This window comes from Lichenostomus cassidix, chromosome 1 (genome assembly GCF_008360975.1).
Source record: "Lichenostomus cassidix isolate B80296 chromosome 1, HeHo_3.0, whole genome shotgun sequence".
NCBI classification, from domain to species: Eukaryota; Metazoa; Chordata; class Aves; order Passeriformes; family Meliphagidae; genus Lichenostomus; species Lichenostomus cassidix.
In genome coordinates this window covers 38,871,955-38,892,582 of record NC_139479.1, presented here as the reverse complement: position 1 = coordinate 38,892,582, position 20,628 = coordinate 38,871,955, and the positions used below count along the sequence as shown (strand labels likewise).

General features: G+C 37.6%; 1 protein-coding gene across 1 annotated transcript in view; it reads left to right on the top strand.

Annotated features, from left to right (window-relative positions):
- Window positions 1-20,628, top strand: part of UBAC2 (UBA domain containing 2) — an 87,823-nt gene that overhangs the window by 61,434 nt on the left and 5,761 nt on the right. Inside the window, exon 7 of the mRNA XM_085057250.1 lies at window positions 8,770-9,015. Within this exon, the coding sequence (XP_084913376.1) occupies window positions 8,770-9,015 (246 nt within the window). The remainder of the gene's footprint in view (window positions 1-8,769; window positions 9,016-20,628) is intronic.

Sequence of the window (20,628 nt, the reverse complement as noted above, 5' to 3'; positions counted from 1 at the left end):
ATTGCCTGTTAGACACTTCACTGTATTTTTAGCACTGGAGATCACTTAGGCACTCCTATGAGTGTATTATAATGCTGCTCTGCAATTTAGCTTTTGTTGCAGTTCTGCTTATGTGGAACATTAAAATGGATGGTGCCAGCACAATTTCTGAATTGTTGTTAGTTTCCACTTTGTCTTCACTGTGTTCCTGGTTTAGGTTTATTTAAATTCTCAGAATATTTGAACATGACCAAATGGGATCTGACTTTCCAGTGACACCCTTGCAAATATCAGTTGACTTTCTTGTGAATTCCAGGCAGGGTGTAGAGCTACTTGGAATTTTACTGCCTTGAGTTCTTGTTTTCAGTGGTTTTGAGTGATGCCATCATTGCAGAAATGCCTGTATGAGTCTATGTGTGCAGATAGGCATTGATATAATGTGCCTGGTGATAGGGAGTTTTAGATTATTTGTAGTTTTGGAGGTGAATTGTACTCAGTTGAAGAAATTGTGGCTTGTGTTTTATTATTGGAATACAAAAGGTCTGCTGTGCCTGTCTTTGTGATAAGGTATATCTTGCTAGATCTAAGTTTGATCACAGCACAGCAATACCCTAATAAAAGCAGTTTCTTTACTCTCCACATGAAACTGGACAATGTTATTGTTCTTTTTTTATGTTACTTGCTGGTATGTTGTGTAAAACATGCTGTTTAAATAAGTTATTCTTATTTATAAGGAAGACAGAATTTAAGAAGTAATTCTGTGAAGAAATTCACAAATCTAATGCAATCAGTAGTCTGTAATGTTATTCTTATGATTGATAAGGCTAATCTAGTTTCTTGTGATTTCTTTTGCCAGGAATATATGATGCCTGGTGCATACAGATCAGATAAGTTTCTTAGGATAAAAGTTTTTGGGGCTTATGTCATAAAATTAGGAAACATATTAGAGATGCCCAAAATTCTTTCAGTAGCTGATTACAGAAGTTCTTCCATGTAGTGCATATCACTCAGTTTAGTGAAGGCCTGAAACAGTTTCTTCACTTCTTTTTTCCTTTAAAATAATTAAAACACCTTAGGAACTGGTATTCATATTTCATTGGACATGTGCATCTTCTCTCCCTTTTTGTTCAGCCTTTAAAATTTCTTGGATTCCCACTTTTCATTTATCCTTGCTATACTCTCCTGTAGGATTGAAATTTGAGAGGCATGTCAAGGCTCACTCAGTCATAGCTACAGCAGACCTGCCTAAAGAAGTAAGCTCAGGTTGGTAACCAGCAGAAGACATGTCCCACTGAGACTTTCTAAAATAATGTTGTCATCAGACAGATCACATGCCATGGGTTTTGCTAACTGGGTAGATTAGAGCTGTATTTTATAGGGGGAAGGTATCTTTCAGGCTCTTTCTGTGGTTTTAGTGTTGTAGCTTTTCTTCTTATCTAGTGTTGTTTCTTTTATTTGTTTGCAAGATGACCTGCACTGCATGAAGTTTGAAATTTGGAACACACCAAGTGACCTGTGAATTGCCTTGGATTTGTGTAGAGTTCAGTTCAAACCTTAAGAAATTGAAATTGAAAAGTTTCTAAAACCCTGCTTGACTTGCAGATTTTGCTAAGCTGAATGCAACAATTTTCTGCATTGCTATTGTGCTACACTGGAATTTACTTTTCTCAGATTGTATGAAAAGTTGTGCTTTTTATACATAGATATTGGAAAATACAGAGAATTTGTAATTTAGGACTTGTACTTTAACAGCTTAAGGTTAAGAAAGAAGGTTCAGACAGTGTTGAGTATGTGGTTTTCATTTCAGTTCTGCTTTTTTGAGTGCATTAGTTATTATTCATAATTTTGAAGTGGCTAACTTATTTTTACATAAACAACAGATGTCTGTTATTGAATGCTCCCGAGTGTACTTGCATTGCACTTTTGAGTTTTATGTGTTAAGAACTTTATCCATTCTTTCTGTTTGTTATTCACTCAGGTGAGGTGTTTTTGTGTAGTGAATTCATGTCCTTTAGGATTGGTATTTATAGTATAAAATGGGATTCAGCTGGGGAGCAAAATAATTTAGCCGGCCTTTCATTGTTTTAGTTCTTGTCTTAAAAATAGCATTATGTAGTCAATACGTGATCAGACCTAGGAATCATTGATTTTCTTCTTTTTGCTCTTCCTCTTTCACATCTTTCTTAAGGGATTTTGAATAATTCATGCTGAATTCTTTGTTGTTTTAAAAAATGTTTTGAAGGGAATGCAGAAACAATTATTTTGCCCCAGAGTATTCACATTTGAAATATCATCCCTTCTACATGCTTAAAATTAGTATTAAATATATGCTTTCTCAAAGAGAATCTTTGGTCAGAGCCTGTTAATGTATGTAGTTACTTCCACATTCATGTCCTGCTGTGCATGATATCCATGAAGGACATCATGTCCTTCAGTCATCCATCTTTAGTCTCATGTAGGTCTTTAGACAAAGTATGATACTTCTTGAACTCTTTAACTGTGATTATAAGTGGATTCAGGTAAATGTTAGTTAAATGTTGGATCTAGTTAATTTCTGAATATCTGACATTGGTGCTACAGTACAAATATCTGTAGGAGTGCTAATATCAGTGAGACTACTCACTTATTAAAAATTCTGCCTGTGCTGAAGTACTTACCTAAGTAAAGCCATGTATTTTGTATGTAACTGGTGTGATTCCCCTTTCCTGATAGGATTACCTACCAAAGAGCAAGTATTCAGAAAGAATCACTGAGGGTAGCAGCTGGTCCAGCCTCCCTGCTCAGGCAGGGCCACTCAGAGCAGCTTGCCCCAGGATCATGTTCTGGTGACTTTTGAGTATTTCCAAGGACAGAGACTCTACCACACCCTGGACAACCTGTGCTAGTGTTCAATGAGCCTTGCAGTGAAAAAGTGTTTCCTGATCTTCAGAGGGAGCTTCCCAGTTTTGGTTGGTGCCCATTGCCTCTGCACCTTTCACTGGGCACCCCTGAGAAAAGCCTGGTTTTGTCCTCTTCGTTTCCGTTCAGGTATTTCTTTACTTTGATAAAATCCTTCTGGGCCTTCTCTTCTCCAGGCTAAACAGTCCCATTTTTTTCAGCCTCTTCTCATGTGAAAGATGCTCCAGTCCTTTGATCATCTTTGTGGCCCTGCCCTGAACTTGCTCCAGCAAATCCCTGGCGCCTCTGCCAGGGTGTGCCAAACTGAGTTCAGTAATTCAGATGCAACCTCAGCAATGCATAGCTTGTGAAATGCATAGCCTGAAATAAGAGATGGAAAAGCAATAGAAGAACAAAGGTTAGAAAATGAAAAAGAAACATTATCTGTCTGTCTGCTAACTTCAGGACAGATGCAGATATCCACATGTACATTAACACACCTTGAATCCTGCCCAAAACTAACGTGAAATATGGGCGTGTGGACAATGCTCAGTGTTCAGCTGAGTGACTGACTTAGTCTGAGATGGTGTCACTACAGTCTACTGATTTTTTTGACTTTATGCCCCCTGTGGCAGGAGCACCTTGTATACATCAAGATCTAAACACATGACAACTGACTAAGCTACCAGTACTTATTCCTACATCAGTTAAAACATCTGAGAAAACAGTGGCTGATTCGTCTGGAATGCAGGGGATGTTGGTGTGTAAGCGGGGTTGTAATTGTCTGGGGAGGAGGGAGATGCAGGTATTGCCAGCTCTGGAAGAAGGAGAAAGTAGTGAGAAAGGATGGGAAAAGGTAATAACATGTCATAAGATAGTTTCTCTTTCATATCTATGTTTTCTAAGATCCTGTAGAAAAACAGATATTAGTTTTCAGTTTGCATTTCACTTCTAAATTTCTCTTGTAGATCTGAGGAGGAGTTTCCGTGTCCAAAATATAGTCTATTTGGTTAACTATACCAACTGGTTCATTAGGAATTAGATTGTTCTATCAACGTTTGCTTTTTTGGCAGCAATGTTCTCATTTTTCAGAGAGGGAATCCATGAGAGTAGTTCAGCTGTGTGAGTACTTTGCTGACATCTGCCATAGGATAAGTTACATCCTAAGAGTGCCCATTGCTCTCTGTTTACTATGAAACCAGCTTTAAACTATCAGCTCATAAGTAGGCTTTTAAATTACACATATCTATGCTGCGTCAGATTAATCAAATCCTGGTATTTTAATTAAAGAGATTTAGTTAACAATATGATAATGATCATCTACAGAATGCAGGCAGAGACCAAGGGAACCTATGCTTAGGACACAAGTACAAGTTAAGAATAGCTATGCTGTGCTGAAATGGCAGTACAGTCATGCTTGCACATACACAATGTTTTTTAGCTGATAAGATTCCATCTGACCAATTGAAGCATTGATGAGCTCTGAAGAAAAACGTTTCAAGGTGTCTGGAAAATTTATGAGACCAATCAACTGGAAACAAAATTGAAGATAAATATTTCAGTATCATTATAATCTTATTTTTCTCTCAAGGTATCTATTGCAAAGGGCTGCTTATAGTATTTGTAACAATTTCCAAAAAGGAAACTCAAACAGAACAATCTGTTACAAATGTAACAGAAGTTGAAAATACTTCTGTTGGGTAGGTTTCACACAATCCTTCTTGGTTTGATAAATGCTTTCTCTAATGAAGATAAATACAGAATCTTGACACAAACATCAGCCCATGGTTTGACTCTAGTTCTACCGAATTCACAACATACTAAGGATTAAGCAGGTAAAATAGGTTAAAATAATGTCATTTCACCTTATGAAAACTGTTTGCTTTTCATTTGTTGGTATATGAAAATAGCCAGGTCTTGAGTACAATTGATGAATATATTTAAATTTTTTAGAACAAAATAATTTAATATTTGCTATCAAGTCCTGTTAGGCAAAGTAATTTTTAACATCATTTTCTATGCCAATCTGCCTACTTTTTTCTGTTTGAATTCCTTTTTTGGTGTTAATCAAGTACAGTGAATTTAAATAGTTAAATTTTCTATACTACTCCAGCTAGTAGTGGAGCATATGTGTCTTGGCCACATAAAGCTGAAGAGTTTCCATGTTTGGTTTACCTAATGTAACAGAGAAACTACAGCTACTTCCTTTTTCTTAAAAATGTACAACTTTGGAAAGACATGAGGGAAGGGGAGGGGAAGTTGGGCTTTTTACACGGGCAGGAGGAGGTTAGGGAGCTTCATGCGAAGAACTGGTAGTAAGCCAAGGTGTTAAGAAACTGAAAATATATAAGCACACTTCTCTTCTGCAGTGTTCCAGAGAGCTTCCAGCATGCTCCATTTCTTCTGGAGGAAGGAAGCTCCTTAGCACTGTGCCACATACAATATGGTGGATGATGCTGTGACTAACAGAAAACATCTATGATGCACCTTATGTTGCCAGCCAAAAACTGCATTCTAACGGTGCGAACATAACCACAACGTCTTTTTGTGGTGACTTTTGGAGGCTAAAATACAGTGGAGGCTCCTCTGTTTGGGGGAAGTAGCCCTTTTATCTGAGGTACAGTGCTCAGGTTGGGATATAATAAGATCATCTTCTGTTCATTGAATAAGCAGTGTTGCTTTGCTTTCTTAAACACTAGAAATTTACTCAATGTCAGTAACAAAAATGGTGTAAAAAGTTGCTTTATACTTTCTCAAAGCTTGTGTATTTTAAAATGATATCTATCAAGTTCTGCATATGAACCAGCTAAAGAGGAAGCTCTTTGGAAATACTTGACATTAAGATGAGAGTATGACACTGAGCCAGACTGAATCACAAGACCTATTTTAACTGCAAAAGTCTCCATTCTGGCTCTATTTGAAATACGCAAATAGCTATTTTGTCCATACTAGGTGAAACTTATTGAAAATTTGTTATAACTGACCACAGCATTTTAAAGTTTCTTATACTTCCATATAATAGCTCTTCATTTTAGCAGTGTCCATAAACTTTAAGCCTTATAAAGCCTTTTATTCTGATTAAATGCTCTGGAATGACTTGCTCTCTACAACTACCTAAAAGGAGGTTGTAATGAGGTGAGGAGGTCAATCTTTTTTTCCGAGTAAGACAAATGGAAATGTCCTTTAAGTTGTGCCAGGAAGGGTTTAGATTGAATATTAGGAAAAATTACTCACCAAAAGGTTTGTCAAGCACTGGAACAGGCTGCCCAGGGCAGAAAGGGGTTGAGTCACCATCCCTATAGGTGTTTATAAGATATGTAGATGTGGGACTTAAGGACATGGTGGACTTGGCAGTACTGGATTAACGATTGGTCTCGATGCTCTTAAAGGTCTTTTCCAACCTAAATGATTCTATGACTAGCCATCTCTACTAAGAAAAATACAAGAATGCTTTTACTGATGCAGCTACTAGTTGGTGCTTGCAGTATGCCTTCCCTTCTGAGACAAACAAGTTTCAAAGTACTGATACCAAAGACATGCTGCTGTTATCTCATTGCTCTGTTTTCTATCTTGAGTTAATAAAAGAATGATTCTGTTTGTGGTTAATATGTTCAGACACGTGTCAAGGTTTGTCATACATTCAGGGAACTGTAGATTTTCCTATCACCACTTGCTTTGTTTAGTTCTTGTGACTTTTTGAACTCGTTCAAGAATTTTTAAAACATTAGACATTTTCAAAAGTGGTAAGAGAGAGCAGAGATCAATATCTAGGAGGGACATCTGAAAGAAGTGAGGGAGTGCTGGTGTGATATTGGACAAAGGATTTTGAGTGGAACTTCGTTTCCTGCCTAGTTAACACCTGTACAATAACGTGTGCAGAATCCCTGGAACAAAAGAGGGGGCCTGGGCTCCATAGCCTAATGATACCTACACCTACACCTAACAAGGTGAAAAAAAGATAATTTGTAGGTTCTGATTCTGCTTGTGAATTTTGCATGAAAGAAATCATCAGATTTCTATGTATTTCTATTTCTAATCATCAAATGTATATGTAATATTTGCAACCTGGTTCAGTAATGCTCGCTCCCCAAAAAACTGCTTTCTCGGTTACTGTACAATCTAGTACTGTTTTCTTGAGTGAGGAGCCTATCTACATAACTCCCTCAGGACCATTAGCTTATGAGTGACCTTCAGGGCATTACAGGGCTTCTGAGTGACCTACAGGGCATTAGCCTCTGAGCGACCTTCTTGCTAGGCAAATACCTCATGTACTGCATACCAAAAGCAGGGGAATTGCAGAAGTGGTATGAATTTTCCTCCTCTTATTCTTTGGCAATTATAGCTATATCTTAGTTTCCAGTTGATGTGTGCAGGTTTTACTCATGAGTTTACAGTCATCTGGAACAGTTTCACTAGAGCTGAGGACAGACTATATGAGGTCATGAAGAAGCTTCTGTTTCCATGGCCTGTCCAGTTAGGACCTTCCTTTGAATACAGAAATTTTTTGTTAAAGGCAGCCTTCACTCTGATGTGATTATGGCCTTTGTACCATTTATCTCTTTACTCGTAGCACGATTGAAAGACTGAAGAGGTTAAGAGTCGTTTAGAACTGTTCTTTCTTATTTTGGAATGGCAGCCTGTGTGTGGTGTTAGATCCAACTCTGAGAGCAGTCATAAGAGAAAAGTAGAATAAAACAAAAATCAGTGTTCCCCAAAGCAGAATGTGTTTTTGCTAAAAGTCTCACTACCTCACTGGATATTTAACAATAACCTTATTAATAATCTGAAAAATATTCCTCCTCCCAAAGAATGTTGCTTTTTCCTATACTGTCTCCCTTTGTATACTCAGCAGTACATTTAGTTTGTTTCTACAAATGTCAGTGAGACACAACAAATAGCTCCAAATAAATAAATGCAGATGCAGAGTTCCTACATTGCTTCTAGCATAATTGAATTTTTGGGGTATGTTTACAGATTTTTTGAGATTCAGATCTCTTCCTGTTCATTTCACTGTGCTGTCACAGCATAATTCTTGTGGCATAACAGACAATAAAGTCACGAATGCTGAAATGTGGCATAAAGCACAATGCAGAAAGGACCGCTTTGGGGTCAAGTGCTGCAGCTTCACAATGGCATTCAAAATAATGGCTGAGTGATGACTGTAAATCCATTTATGGGGCACATGGATTTCTGTTTCTCCTGCTGAATCTGAAATGAAATCAAGCCCTAAGGCAAACACAGGGAATGTTTTTTTTTACTAATAGATGGGGGAAAAGACCTCACAAAAACTGGCTTTTTCAGTATCACAGTTTTTAATAAATTGTTTTTTAAATTTTTTTTCCTCCTCTAAGGCAGATGGGCTTCTTTTGGAATAAGTCTGTGCATAGTCTAAGCTTTAACTTCAATTCCACTGGTTTCCTTTTATTTTTACTTAAGGAGAGACTTGGGTGGTGGGGACAAAAGCCGTAAGTGGGTTTGGGTTTTTTTGAAGGAGTGTTTACAGTGCTTCAGCATCCTCAAGAGCAGTCTTAATCTTCTCAGGTCAGCATGCAGCATACCCTGACCAGCTCTTTTACTAGAAATTAAAATTTTATTTGAATTTTGACCAGTTTTGGAAAAGGTCACTTGGCTTGGGCTCAAATTCTGAAATAAGTAAAAAACCCCAAGCAACTTTATGAGTCACAGGCAATGCACTACACAGATTTAAAAAAGCAATAGTTTGTAGTTGTGGGGAAGTAAAGAAATCCCCTGTTCATTCTCTGGTTCTTGACTGAGAACTGTGAGTAAATACAGTAAAAGTGCTTTAAAACCCAGTAAGACCAACTGTTACCTGCAGCCAAATTCAAAGTAAATTTGGTGTATTTGAGTTTTTTGATTTTGAGGGGTTTTTACCATTTCATTTTTTTATTTTAGATTTCTGGGATTTGCTACAATAGCAGTATCTTAAAAGTTCATAGAATTCTTTGTGTACCCAGATGGGTAGCAAAGCTATTTTCTTGGACTCTTGAACCAGTCTTCTCATCTGCGGAACCAACGAATGAAGTTCGAGTGGGAATGGGAGCAACAGTTGACATCCAGAGGCAGCAGAGAATGGAGTTACTGGACCGTCAAATCATGATGTCTCAGGTTGCCCAACTGAGGCGGCAAAGACAGCAACAGGTATTGCTCTACATTCTTTAAGAATTGTATTGTTATAAGAAATATGCATTTTTGATTCATAGATCTTGTATGGTTCCTGTTTCTTAAAAATAATGTATTTTTAAAAATTTTTCTCCATAAATCTTTTATACACTGTTGTACTGCTGATAGCCATTTAAGTGGTTTACATAGCTTTGTGTGTAAGCTGTGTAAACCACTTCACAAGATGTAAGCAGAATGTGAGGCAATCCTGTGGGGATATCAGTACTCCTGGCATTCTGTCACCAAAAATGAGGCTGAAAAGTAACGTGATTGCCACTTGGTGGTCCTTAATGAAGGCCATTGTGTAAAGTTAGGAAGTCAAAATGCTCCTGATTCTTCCAAGTATTGGTATGGTTAGCATCCTTGTCAGAGAGGTTGAAAATTGTCTGTGGAATTCCTTTGTTCGTAGGTGTATTGGTTGTTTCTTAAGGGCAGAAATTAAATTCTCTAACTTCCATATGTAAACCACAAGGGACTTTCTGTTGTCAGGTTTATTGCTCTTAGTTTATTTCCGTATTGAACAGATGAGTCTTTTTATTTTCTCTGTTTTGTACAAACCAACAAATGCAGATATTCTCAGACTTCATGTTGTAGGGCAGTAAAACAAGGCAGGTGGTGTCTCAATTTCTGTATCTTAGATGTGCTACTTAGGTGTATGTTTCACTAGTGGACAACATCAGCCTTGCATTACTCTCTGAGAGCCTGTATTGCACATAATTTACTTACAGCCTAGCAATTTCAAGTCTTTGCTGAGTTTTCTTTGCCCGAAACACAGCTCTGTCCTGATACATGAGTTCTTGTGTTTGGGATAGTGTAGTGCAAACAGGTATAGTTGTGTTACCCTTAATGCATTCCCAGAATTAGAGGTGTGGTGGCATAAAGCTTTGGCCTGCAACTGGAGTATATAACATCATTCTGTTTTTCTTGTTTCTTAAACATTTCAGTATGATAAAATTGTTCCTCAATCAGAAACTTCTTATCTACTTTTCTCTATTCCCATTAAAACGCTGATCAGTTTTAACATAAGAACTGAACTAGAAATTACTCAATTCCTGAATGTTGCCGTTGTGAGAGAAAAGGAATTGAAAGGGTATGTTGGGCTACAAGCAGCTGGAAGAGTGCAGTGAGGTTTGTTCAGATGTCAGAAATAAGCCATTTCCAGTTATGACGGACAGTCTTTCTAATATATCTTTAATTGCAAAAAGTGGTAAATAAGTTCAGAACTGTAAATGATAAAAGACCAGATGATAACATTTTCTTCTGATCTTGTCCTTTCCTCAGGCTATGAACAATGAAAGTGGAAAAATGTCTTTTCATGTTTGACTTCAAATAGAATTCTTTAAAAAGGTGGAGGGGTTTGACTAAAATGCAGGAACACTGTTTGAACATCAGTAAGATGCTTCCCTTTACAAGTTGCTGAAACACTTTCAAGTTACCTTCATGTTTAGCCTTTAACTCAAGCACAGCATTTAGCTAACTGGTAGTGCTAATCTGTGAAACCAACGATCAGAAGGCAATGGGATCAATGTGTGAATGTTATATAGAGAGGCTGTTCACAAAAGGTGTGTCATAAAAGCTTTTGACCCACATGGTGTTTTTTAGTGACTCACTCACAGAATTTACTGGTAATCAACTAAATTACGAAAAACATCACTCACAAATGTTGCTGTGTCGTGGTAAAAATGAAAAACAGAGTAATTTCAACCTCAAAACAATATTTGAAAAGTTGAATACCATTTTCTGGATTGCTGTACTTGGGCAATTCTTTTGCCTTTAGAGATTTGGCAAGGTGTAATTTGAAGACGGTGGAGTGGAACAGATCATACTACAGATGAAAGGAATTTAAGATCATACTACAGATCAAAGGAATTTAGAGATAATTTCACCTGTGGGAGTGAAGCTGATAAAGAATGCAAATCAGATTCTTAGACCTTTTTTTTGTTAAATGGAAAATAATAAAAGCTATGAAGTACATATCAGTCATAAGATAGGGCTTTGCATTCTATTCTGGGTGAATGTTGTGTGGATTTCTGAAGTCCCAGTATGCTGTCTGTAGGTAGTGTGCCGTAGGTGAGATAAATTAGCATTTTCTCTCATGCTTTCCACTTTACTTGGTGGGGAAAGTGAACTTTACTTTCCTCTGTATGCCATAGTGCAACAATTTTGTTCAGCTGCCCCTTGAGAAGGTGCTCTGCTCATTCCTCCCACTTCTTTACTCTTCAGTTCGTCTGTTTGGGAAATGAGACAATGCAGTTTCCCTGCATGTAAGTAGTGTTACGGAAGGAGAAGATTGGTGCTTTTAATGAGGCTCCATTTTCTGTGCAATGGTGGCAAACTCTCATAAGGGAGGCCCCTCTCTTAAATAGATGCTTTTTGTAGTAATTTTATTCTTCTAGTCTTCACAAGAAATTCTGAAGAATGTGAGCTTGACAAGTTATGCAAGTAAACACAAAAAAGTTAAAGTTAAAAAAAATATATATTGAAAAAGGGTAAAGAAACTGGGGGAAAAGCCTTTCTCAAACATTGTTAATGGTGTACCTCTATGATAATGAGGTGCAAATAATTTTTTTGGGTTTTTTTCCCTGCTGTTCACTGAGCCCTTTTATCCAAAGCAGAATTCAGTTTGGATGCTTTCTACAATAAAGAAAAAGCAAAGAACAATCACCCCAGAATTTCTTTGCTGGCAATTTTTTGAGCTTTACCTTTCTTTGAGTCTTTCTCTAGCTGAAGTGTTCTGGTCTGGAGGAGCCTGAAGTATGGAACTGTGCATGAGTGCTGGGTTGTCAAACACCTATGACTTCAATAAGTAGATTGAATGTGTGGTAGAATTTCAAAATAAACCCACCAAGTTCATTGCTTGATGTACCTCATTTGAGCTCTTAAGCATTAAGTGGCACTGTGTCTGAATATGTTGCTAGAAACTGTTATGTTGATAGTTTCTCAGGGGAGTGTGGTTAAATAGTGGCTGATTTTTGCGTTGGTTTCTAGTTGCTATGGATACAACCCTTAAACATGTGGTGGTAGTGTTCATCTAGAAAACTTTCTAGACCTTACTGATGTTCTTTATTTCCTCCTGTGGATATTGATGAGAAATGATGATCTTGTCCCAGATGAATTACTTAGCATCACCAGCAGGCACCTTTAAAGGCAATAGAATAAAATGTATGCCATACGTATTCGTTCCCTAAAAAAATACCAGCTTGCTATTTGTTACTGCTTTTAAAACTTCACTTTCTTAGTTCTTTTCTTTCACACTCTTTTGTCTATCCTATTTTGTAAATAGTTTGCCTTGTTTTTCTTTTTTTCCCATTATTTCCATGATCTCCAGTTCCCCTTCATATCACTGTCACATTTTCATTCCCCACTGTGCCGTTTTCCTCCCACATTTTCATTACGTCTTTAGCTTTATCTGTTTTGTTTCTCATACTTTGTATTTGCTCCCATACAAAATGTTTCTTGACTTTGGGGGATTTCTGTCCCATCATGCCTCACCACCAGTAATCATTTGCTATTTTATCCTTTTCATAATGTAATATTGATAAAATATTTGGTCTTCCTCTCCTGATCTATTTCTAGATCTCTTTCATTTCCCAGCATTTTTCTAAAGTTTATCTTTCTGTAACCCAAATAAAACTGCGATGGGAAAAGGGAAGCAACTGCTGCATCTGTGCACCAGTGTGGGTATCAGGGAGTCAACTTGACTTTCACTTCCCATTGAGAATCTTGGAGGGAAGCTGGCAGATAACCAGATTGTGAATAGATAGGAGAAGATTCCGTGCCGAGGGTGGTATTGGCTACACTGATGTCACTACAGATGGTTATGTGGAAGGTGGTGGAAGGTTGCATAAAGTGGGCAGTGCCTTTTGTTGGCACTAGATACAACTTCTTTGAGCACTCATCCCTGTGACCTTTAGGGAGGGACAGTGTATCAACCTCAGTCCCTTCATCTTGAAAAAATGGGGTTTGTATCCTCAAAGCATTTATTCCTTCCTTCCTACTGAGCGTGTTAAAGACACCATTATTGCCTTCTTCTTGGCATCTCTTAGGTGTCTTGGATCAGGGAAGAGCTTCACCAGGTTGCTCCAGACTGCAGCAAGCCTATAGACATATATGAAAATCTTCATTTCACTAGCTCTCTTTCTACCCTGTTGTCCATTTTAAGTTTATGCTGTCTTTTCCCTCCTTTTTCTCCTCTTCCAGCTGCCATTAATTTTCACTGAGGCCAGACTCTCCTTAGATTCATACCACATGGTAGTATCTCATGTGTATATCTCATCTTCATTATATATGAGATTCTACTGCTTGCAAAGACCAGACTTCTTCTTCTGTAACAAAGGCACTTCCTCTAATTGTTCATTCATTAGATGTCTTTCTCCTGGGACACTGGAGAGATGTTCTGTGGGTAGGCACACTGAGTATCTTTATTGTTATGGGGAGCCTCATATCCTGAGCAATTTGCAAGTTTCATGTTTTCAGTCAGCTAAGGACTGAGATTAGATTGGTAATTTACCTGTTGGTTATATCTAAGCAATAAATTCCTGACCTTGAGAAAAAAATAGATTAGTGGAGCAAAGGTTTTCCTGGCTCAAGAATTCTTCCTCAGGAATGTTATCCTCATTCATGCTGGTAGAAAAAAAAAAAAAAAATCCCCCGGTGAATATACTCCCAGACAGTCCAATTCTGCTTTCTCAAATTGTAAGAACTATACATGAGCATATTCTTTAGCTTTCCTACTGCCACTGAGGTGGGACTTCATTGAAGTCTTCTTGAATAACTTCACAAGTTTGAGTACCAACAAGATACCAACACTATCTTCAGACAGATATTGTGAACCATGAAGACCTTCTGCAACCTTTATACATTGATAAGTCCACAAAAACCCTTGCTCTCACAGCCAGGACTTTGAATGGAAGCAGCTTTTCCATTTTGTTCCACAAATGTATGTATCATTGTCAGGAAGGAAACTACCAGACTGCTTTACCTGAATAAATGTGTGAGATTTCCAGCCAAGTGTCACACAAGGTTTTTTTTTTTCCCTAATTAGGTTTCCATTCCAATCAGTCTGTGTTACCTAAGGCTTCTTTGGGGTTTTGTGACATATTTGAATAGAAAGTGCCTTTAGCAACCCTTCCATAAACTTCAAAGACAATGATATATAGGGTATCAATAGCATAAAAAAGCTTTTGTTCCCAGACTCCTGGGATGTGTGTGCACAGGATTTGACATCATATTTTTAAAGAATTGTGTTAACCAGTGAGTGATTTACAAATTCATTTCAGCCTATGAATGAAGCTTGTATGCTGCAGCAATAATCACTCTGGCTAAATTTAGACTCAGTATTCCATCACTCTTCCCTTCCTCTGCATGCCAATGTACATATGTGGATATACCCCACCCCTTTTTTTGAAATAACAGACAGCTTCCATTTTTGTAGAGAAAACAGGATCTTTTCCTTCAGACCTGTGTGCCTTGAAATCATCCTTTGGTTTTTTTGCGCTCTACTGGCATTTTCAAGCCTTGGTTATTCTCTGTAATTGTTTATTAATAATTTTCTTTGTGTTGAGAATAAACTTGGATTTATTTCAAGATTGAGTGTAAAAACTGCATATGTTACTGATGTTGGCATACCTAAACTCTGATTTTTAACTCTTTCATTTCAATAATGTATTTGCAGCAACTGCTAACCCACTGCTATTTAGACATTGCTGGATTATTTTGCTGCATAACGTCTTTCATGGATCCTAGGTGTGAAATTAAAAATGTTTTATTGCCAGAGTCCTGATCCAGTTAATTAACAACTTATGACTATTTCCTCTACAGACTACCAGAGAAACTTCAGGTTTCTGTCTTTTTTATGGAAGTTGGCAATTCCACAGGCTGACAGACACTAGGGCCAGCAGACACTAGTACAACGAGAATAAGCTGAGTCTGTCTCATTAAGAGCCAGCTGTCACAATCACAAGATTGACTTTCTCTAACTCCTACTCATTGGTAGCACCCTGCTCACACATTGAACAATCCAGTTTCTCTTGGACTGGATTTATTAAAGTGTCTTTCTGTCTGACTTAGCTTCTGCCTTTGGATTTCATTTAATATTTGTAATCAGCTTCCCTAGAGAAGCAACGGTTGGACAACTTTCTAAAGCAAAATACTGTTTTATTTCAAAGCAAATAAATAGTTTGAGAAATAGAAGATGTTTATTCTCCTGTGTGATTGGTCTATATTCCCCTTCCTCTGGCAGTTTAACTTGAGGTAATTTCTTATAAAAAAGCTTATGGCATATAAATCTCCCCAGGCATTTCCAGAGAATTTAATTCACTGTTGTCTAATCAAGTCCTGTTTACAAAAGGCAGGATTTTTTTAGCTATACCTGTCCCTTCATTTCTTGTGAATGTGGGGCAAACAAGGCATCCATTTGGGGGGCAGTTGGTTATTGGATTCTAAGGCTGCTTCTTTTGTCCTTCCAATCTGCACTGAGAGAGTCTTCATGAATCATTTTTTCCTTTTGAGTGCCATTTTCTGTAGTATGTAGTAAAAAAGAAGCCTGTGGTTCAGATAGTAAGTGGTCCTCCTTAATATTCACGTTTTCTGGTTTGAACTCTGATACTCGCACGTAAGGACTGTGAGTTGGTTCCCCCTCTTGTTCCTTACCGTGCTGCTGTGGTTGCGTAAGCACCACACAGCCACTGTCACCTCCCCCTGCCGCCCTGCTGGAGTGGCAAGGAGAATCAAAACTAGATTGAGATAAGGACATACTGGGCATGTTGTTCTCTGGTATACAATGTCCTTTTGTCCAGTTCAGGTAGGTCACCTGTGCCAGCTATGCAACCTCCCAGCTTTTTTTTTTTTTTTTTTTTTTTTTTTTTTTTTTTTTTTTTTTTTTTTTGTACTTCCTCGCTGGCAGAGTGTGAGACACACACAAAACATAGTCCTTGACTTAAAATAAATACAGCTTAGCAAACCCCAAAATATCAATATGTTACCAACATTACATTGAATCCAAACCACAGCACTGTACCAGCTACTGAGAAGAAATGAGCTCTATCCCAGCTGAAATCAGGACAGATACCTTAAGTGCTCTAGCTGCAGAAGTTTCACCAGTGTTGCGTATTACACCTTGTATATTGACTTTCAGATATCAACAAATGGAAGCTACTCATATTTGCAGCCTAAGACAGAACTTGAACCTTCACATCCCAGAATGGGATGCTGATCTGTTTTTCTCCCTGCGTCATCACAGAATAGCCTTTTATATACTATATATGTGTTTATGTAGTATTTTGGAGAATTTGGGTTTGAGTTTCCTTTGTGCCCAGAGTTTGTTAGCTTGTCAAATCAAAACAATTTTAGAACTCTGATGTCTCACTTTGGTTCCAGTCTCTACTTATTTCTTATTACTGTTTGAAAAGGTTTTTGCATAAGAGGTGAGTGAAGAATTACCTGTCTAATCATCGTGCTTTAACACCCATTCAGTATCACCAGTCCACATCCAAAGAGCCATATGGTAAGGATTAGAACTGACCCTGTTTTGTGCAAAATGTCTTAAACAGAGCTAAAGTTATTTCCTCAAGCACAGACTCAGTGTTCATGCTGGTGGACCTGCCTTCAGCATTTGGAGCACTGGACACCCCCAGTGTCATGCCAGTGCTGAAATCTCTTCCATTGTCTCTCAGGCAGCTTCAGAAGCCAGATTAAGATGTTCCTTCTAGATTTCAAAGGAAATAGCTGATCAGGCTTCAGAAAAGGCCACATGTGGATTTCTGAACTTCTGTGACACATGAGCTCCTCAGGGACAACGCAGGCATCAAAGTTCAGGATACAGAAACTAAGAGCTGGAGACAGAGCCTTTTGGCTGAATAGACTTGTCTGTAGGGTAAGTTTCCAGAGAAATTAGAATATAATTAGAAATTGCTGGAATGCTTTACTTGGTGAAAAATTCTTTCCATTGTTAAGAACATTGCTTAGAACACTAATACTGTTACATTTCTAACCACTTTCAAAAGAGGGAAGTTATTAAAGTAAGATGAAAACAAAACAAAAAAAAATTCTCTCCAAACAACCAAAAAAACAGAAGATATTTTTCATCACAAGAAGAAGCAGGCTAGACATTTGAGTAAGAGTACTGGAAATTTCACCATTTTTGTCTCTTATGTAATGTTTAGGGCAGCAGATACCATGTCATCCAAGGTTATGCTTTTTTTTTTTTTAATGTCATCAGTATGTGGACTTTGGAGTCAATACATTGTTGAAAAATCTATGTCAGAAAAGCAAGTCAATGTTTCTTGCTTTCAATATATTTTTAATGAAGCTTTACATTAAAAAAGTAAGACAATATTTATGTCTTTATCAAGTAAAGGCTCCAATACAGAGTGGAATATTTTACAAATGTTACTTTAAAAGGTGAAATGCAAAGCAATTTCCTTTTTCTTTTCTTTCATTGTGGTTGTTTTGTTAAGAAAAGGTGAACAGGACAGATATCAGATATCAGGAGGTGCTTCCTGTTTGTGCAAACAGATGACAAGTTGGCATTAACCATCTACAGGAGATAACACTGTCAAAATATCTTAACGACATACATTGCTTTCAAGAGGATTTTTTCAAAGCCTTTTCTTTCATTTCTTTTGAAATTAATATAATTAAAATATATACATATCTGAAAGCTACACAACTGGATATTTGTTAATTGTCCATAGTACGACACTTTTGTTTGTCAATCTTTGGATAAGAAGTGCTTTTACAAAATATGTCACAGCAGGTATGTACATGGGAAACAGGTTGATCTGCTTTTCAAAACCAAAAGAAAGAAGATTATCTAAAAAGAAATGGCATAACTAGGGTTTAGCAGGCTGTACAGAGATAGTTGCTAGTTCTAGCTATTTCTTCCTTGTTCTGTAGGAAAGGAGGATACTTCTTTCTTGTAAACAGAATTGTCCCATGCACCATTAAAAGAAAAAAAACAACCCAAATAAAAAAAAAAATCAAGGATGTGACCTCAGAAGGCACAGCTTCTGTACGTAAAGCCTTGGCAGCTATCCAAGAGTAGATCATCAATATGGCATTTCCTTACAACCTTTTCTGCGATGAAGAGCTGCTATTTTCCCATTCCCTTAGTCTAGTCCGTTCTTAAATCTCATTCTTTGGTCATCTCAACTTGTGACGAGTTTGTTGTCTTCCTGTAACGGAAATTCCAACATCACCAGCATTCTAATCCACTTCCAATAGTGATTTATTAGAGACCAGTAAAATTATTTCCTTGGTATGTTTGTCTCCTATCAGGCAGTAACAAAGAACTTACAATCAACTGATTCACTCAGTCTGTGCTGCTAAACCAAAGGAAACTTCCAAATTTTTTTATAGTTAAAATATTACAGCATAGGTTTAAAGTAGGGAGAAAGGTTTATAGGCCTTTCTTAGGTGTGCCTTGTCACCCTTCTAGTCAAATAATTAATGAAGCAGTGCTTTTATATTTTTCCTAATGACATGTTGAAGACTAAGTCGTGAACAGAAATAGGAGCCCAGGCACCAAATTGTGCACAGTATTTTTGTGAATTGTAGTGTGTAGAATTTTTCAGTGCTTCTCATTCTCTAGCAGTACACCTGCACTAGCTGCTCCCTGACACCAAAGATCAGGACCGAGAAAAATGTTGCCTGAGATAATCTCAGTGCTAGATATCCCAAGTCTGTCAGTTGTGGAATCTGGCTCTTGATGTAAGAGGTTTAATGCATCCTCCTTACCTATTCCCAGGTCATGTTAAGTCCCCAATCTATGTAGTGTTAAATTTCATTCTTTTTATAACAAACTGCAAACCAGAATCACAGAAGAGCTGCCTGGATTTCACTAAATGGATTAGACTGACACACTCTTGTCACTGAAAGTGCTGCATGGGGTAAGGAGCTTACATACCGGATCCTCAAGCATTCCCAGTGCTTGATTGTTTCAGACCACTCCAGAGAGCTCTGCTAGCTGAGACAAGGCTCCTGTGGAGTCAGGAGATTGGTGTGAGCTCCTCTGTGATGTTGGGTGCTGGTGCTGAGGGTCAAGTATACTGTGAAATGATTAAATATGGTTTGCTAATTCCCCAGTTGGGACGCTCGGATGGTTTAGAAGCATCACTTACATAAATTAATCAGACTGGGTATCTTCATGAAATCGTCCTGACTTCTCACAAATAAGTCTGTTAGCACAGTGTAAAAGCACTGCTGTACAGAAATGTTCATAAAATTACAAAGGGAAGGTCTGCAAAATAATTTCTCGGAGGCAAGAAGGAACGTCAGTCTGGAAATCTCCTTCTGTGCATTTTTTAACTGGAATTTGCGATATTTACTTAACGTAAGACATTATTTGGTGTTTGATTTGGCTGAATTTAAAACAGATCTTCATGTATTTCTGCTGTGATAGTTAAGGTTGTCTGAAGGTCTTTGCTGTAAATCCATAGCATTGATCTCCCTCTTCTGTGCATTTAAGACATTAGCTACACTTCCCAGTTTATGCTTACCTTTATGAGATTTGCCACATTACCAGTCCCATAATTCCTGCTGCAGTTCCTTGAATCCCTGCTCTTTTGAGCCTCACCTTGTGTATGTGTGTCTAATCTTAACCATCAGTGTTCACATGCCATTAAACATTAGATATTTTTCCCTCATTAATATAGTTAAGAACTGGTAGATTATCACAGTTTCCAAAGGTAATTGAAATACTCTATTTTGATCTAATTTGTCTTTTTCTGGGAAGGGGTTAGTGGTCTTCATGTGAAACTCTTCTGAATGCTTCAGTCAACATCTGTAGTTTATCAAGGTATCTGCTGTAAACCTTCAAAACTACATAGTTAGATTTGTAAGGAAACTGCAGTTCTTACTGAAAGCAATCCATTCTGTATATGTTAATGCAAACTGTATTGTAAGCTTAAGGTAAGGAAGTGGACAAGTCTCTCTGTAGTGTCAGGTGACAGAGCACAGGATAGGGAGGATACAGAATCAGACTGGAATAGGCAGCTCAGTATTGAAGCTCAGGGTGCTGCTGGAAAGGTGCATTTATTTTGGTTTTCAGATACACTGGAATAAAAGTAAATTAATGTTTATTGGAGATTTTATACTTGATATACATTTTTCTGTATTACTTACGGCATTTCAAAGGAATATGTCACAGTCCTTTTAGTATTTTTACCAGTTCAGTATGAGTGACTAATATGGCAGCATTTCTTTCTTCTCTTCAAGTCATCTCTAAATAATAAAAACAGATAAAGCAGCATTGGTGTAGTGTTCTTGCTGAATTGTAGAGCTTAGTAGACTGTGAGAAATTCAGTTCATGAATTAAAACTCAACGTAATTCTGAATTATGGGAAATTATAAGTGGGGAAGTACAGGACGTGATTTCCCAAGACCACAAGGTAGTGCAGAGAAGATCTGAGATCCCTCTTTCTCCTTAGGCTTACACTCCAAACCAGTTCTCCTTTTTACTGTGCTATGCTGTTTGACCAACACAGGATGTACACAGAATCTTTTGGTGAAAACATCATGAATGTTAAGCAAATGTTATATGGAAATGTAGACACATGATGTTTTCTATTCAAATCCACCAACAGTGGAAGCTAT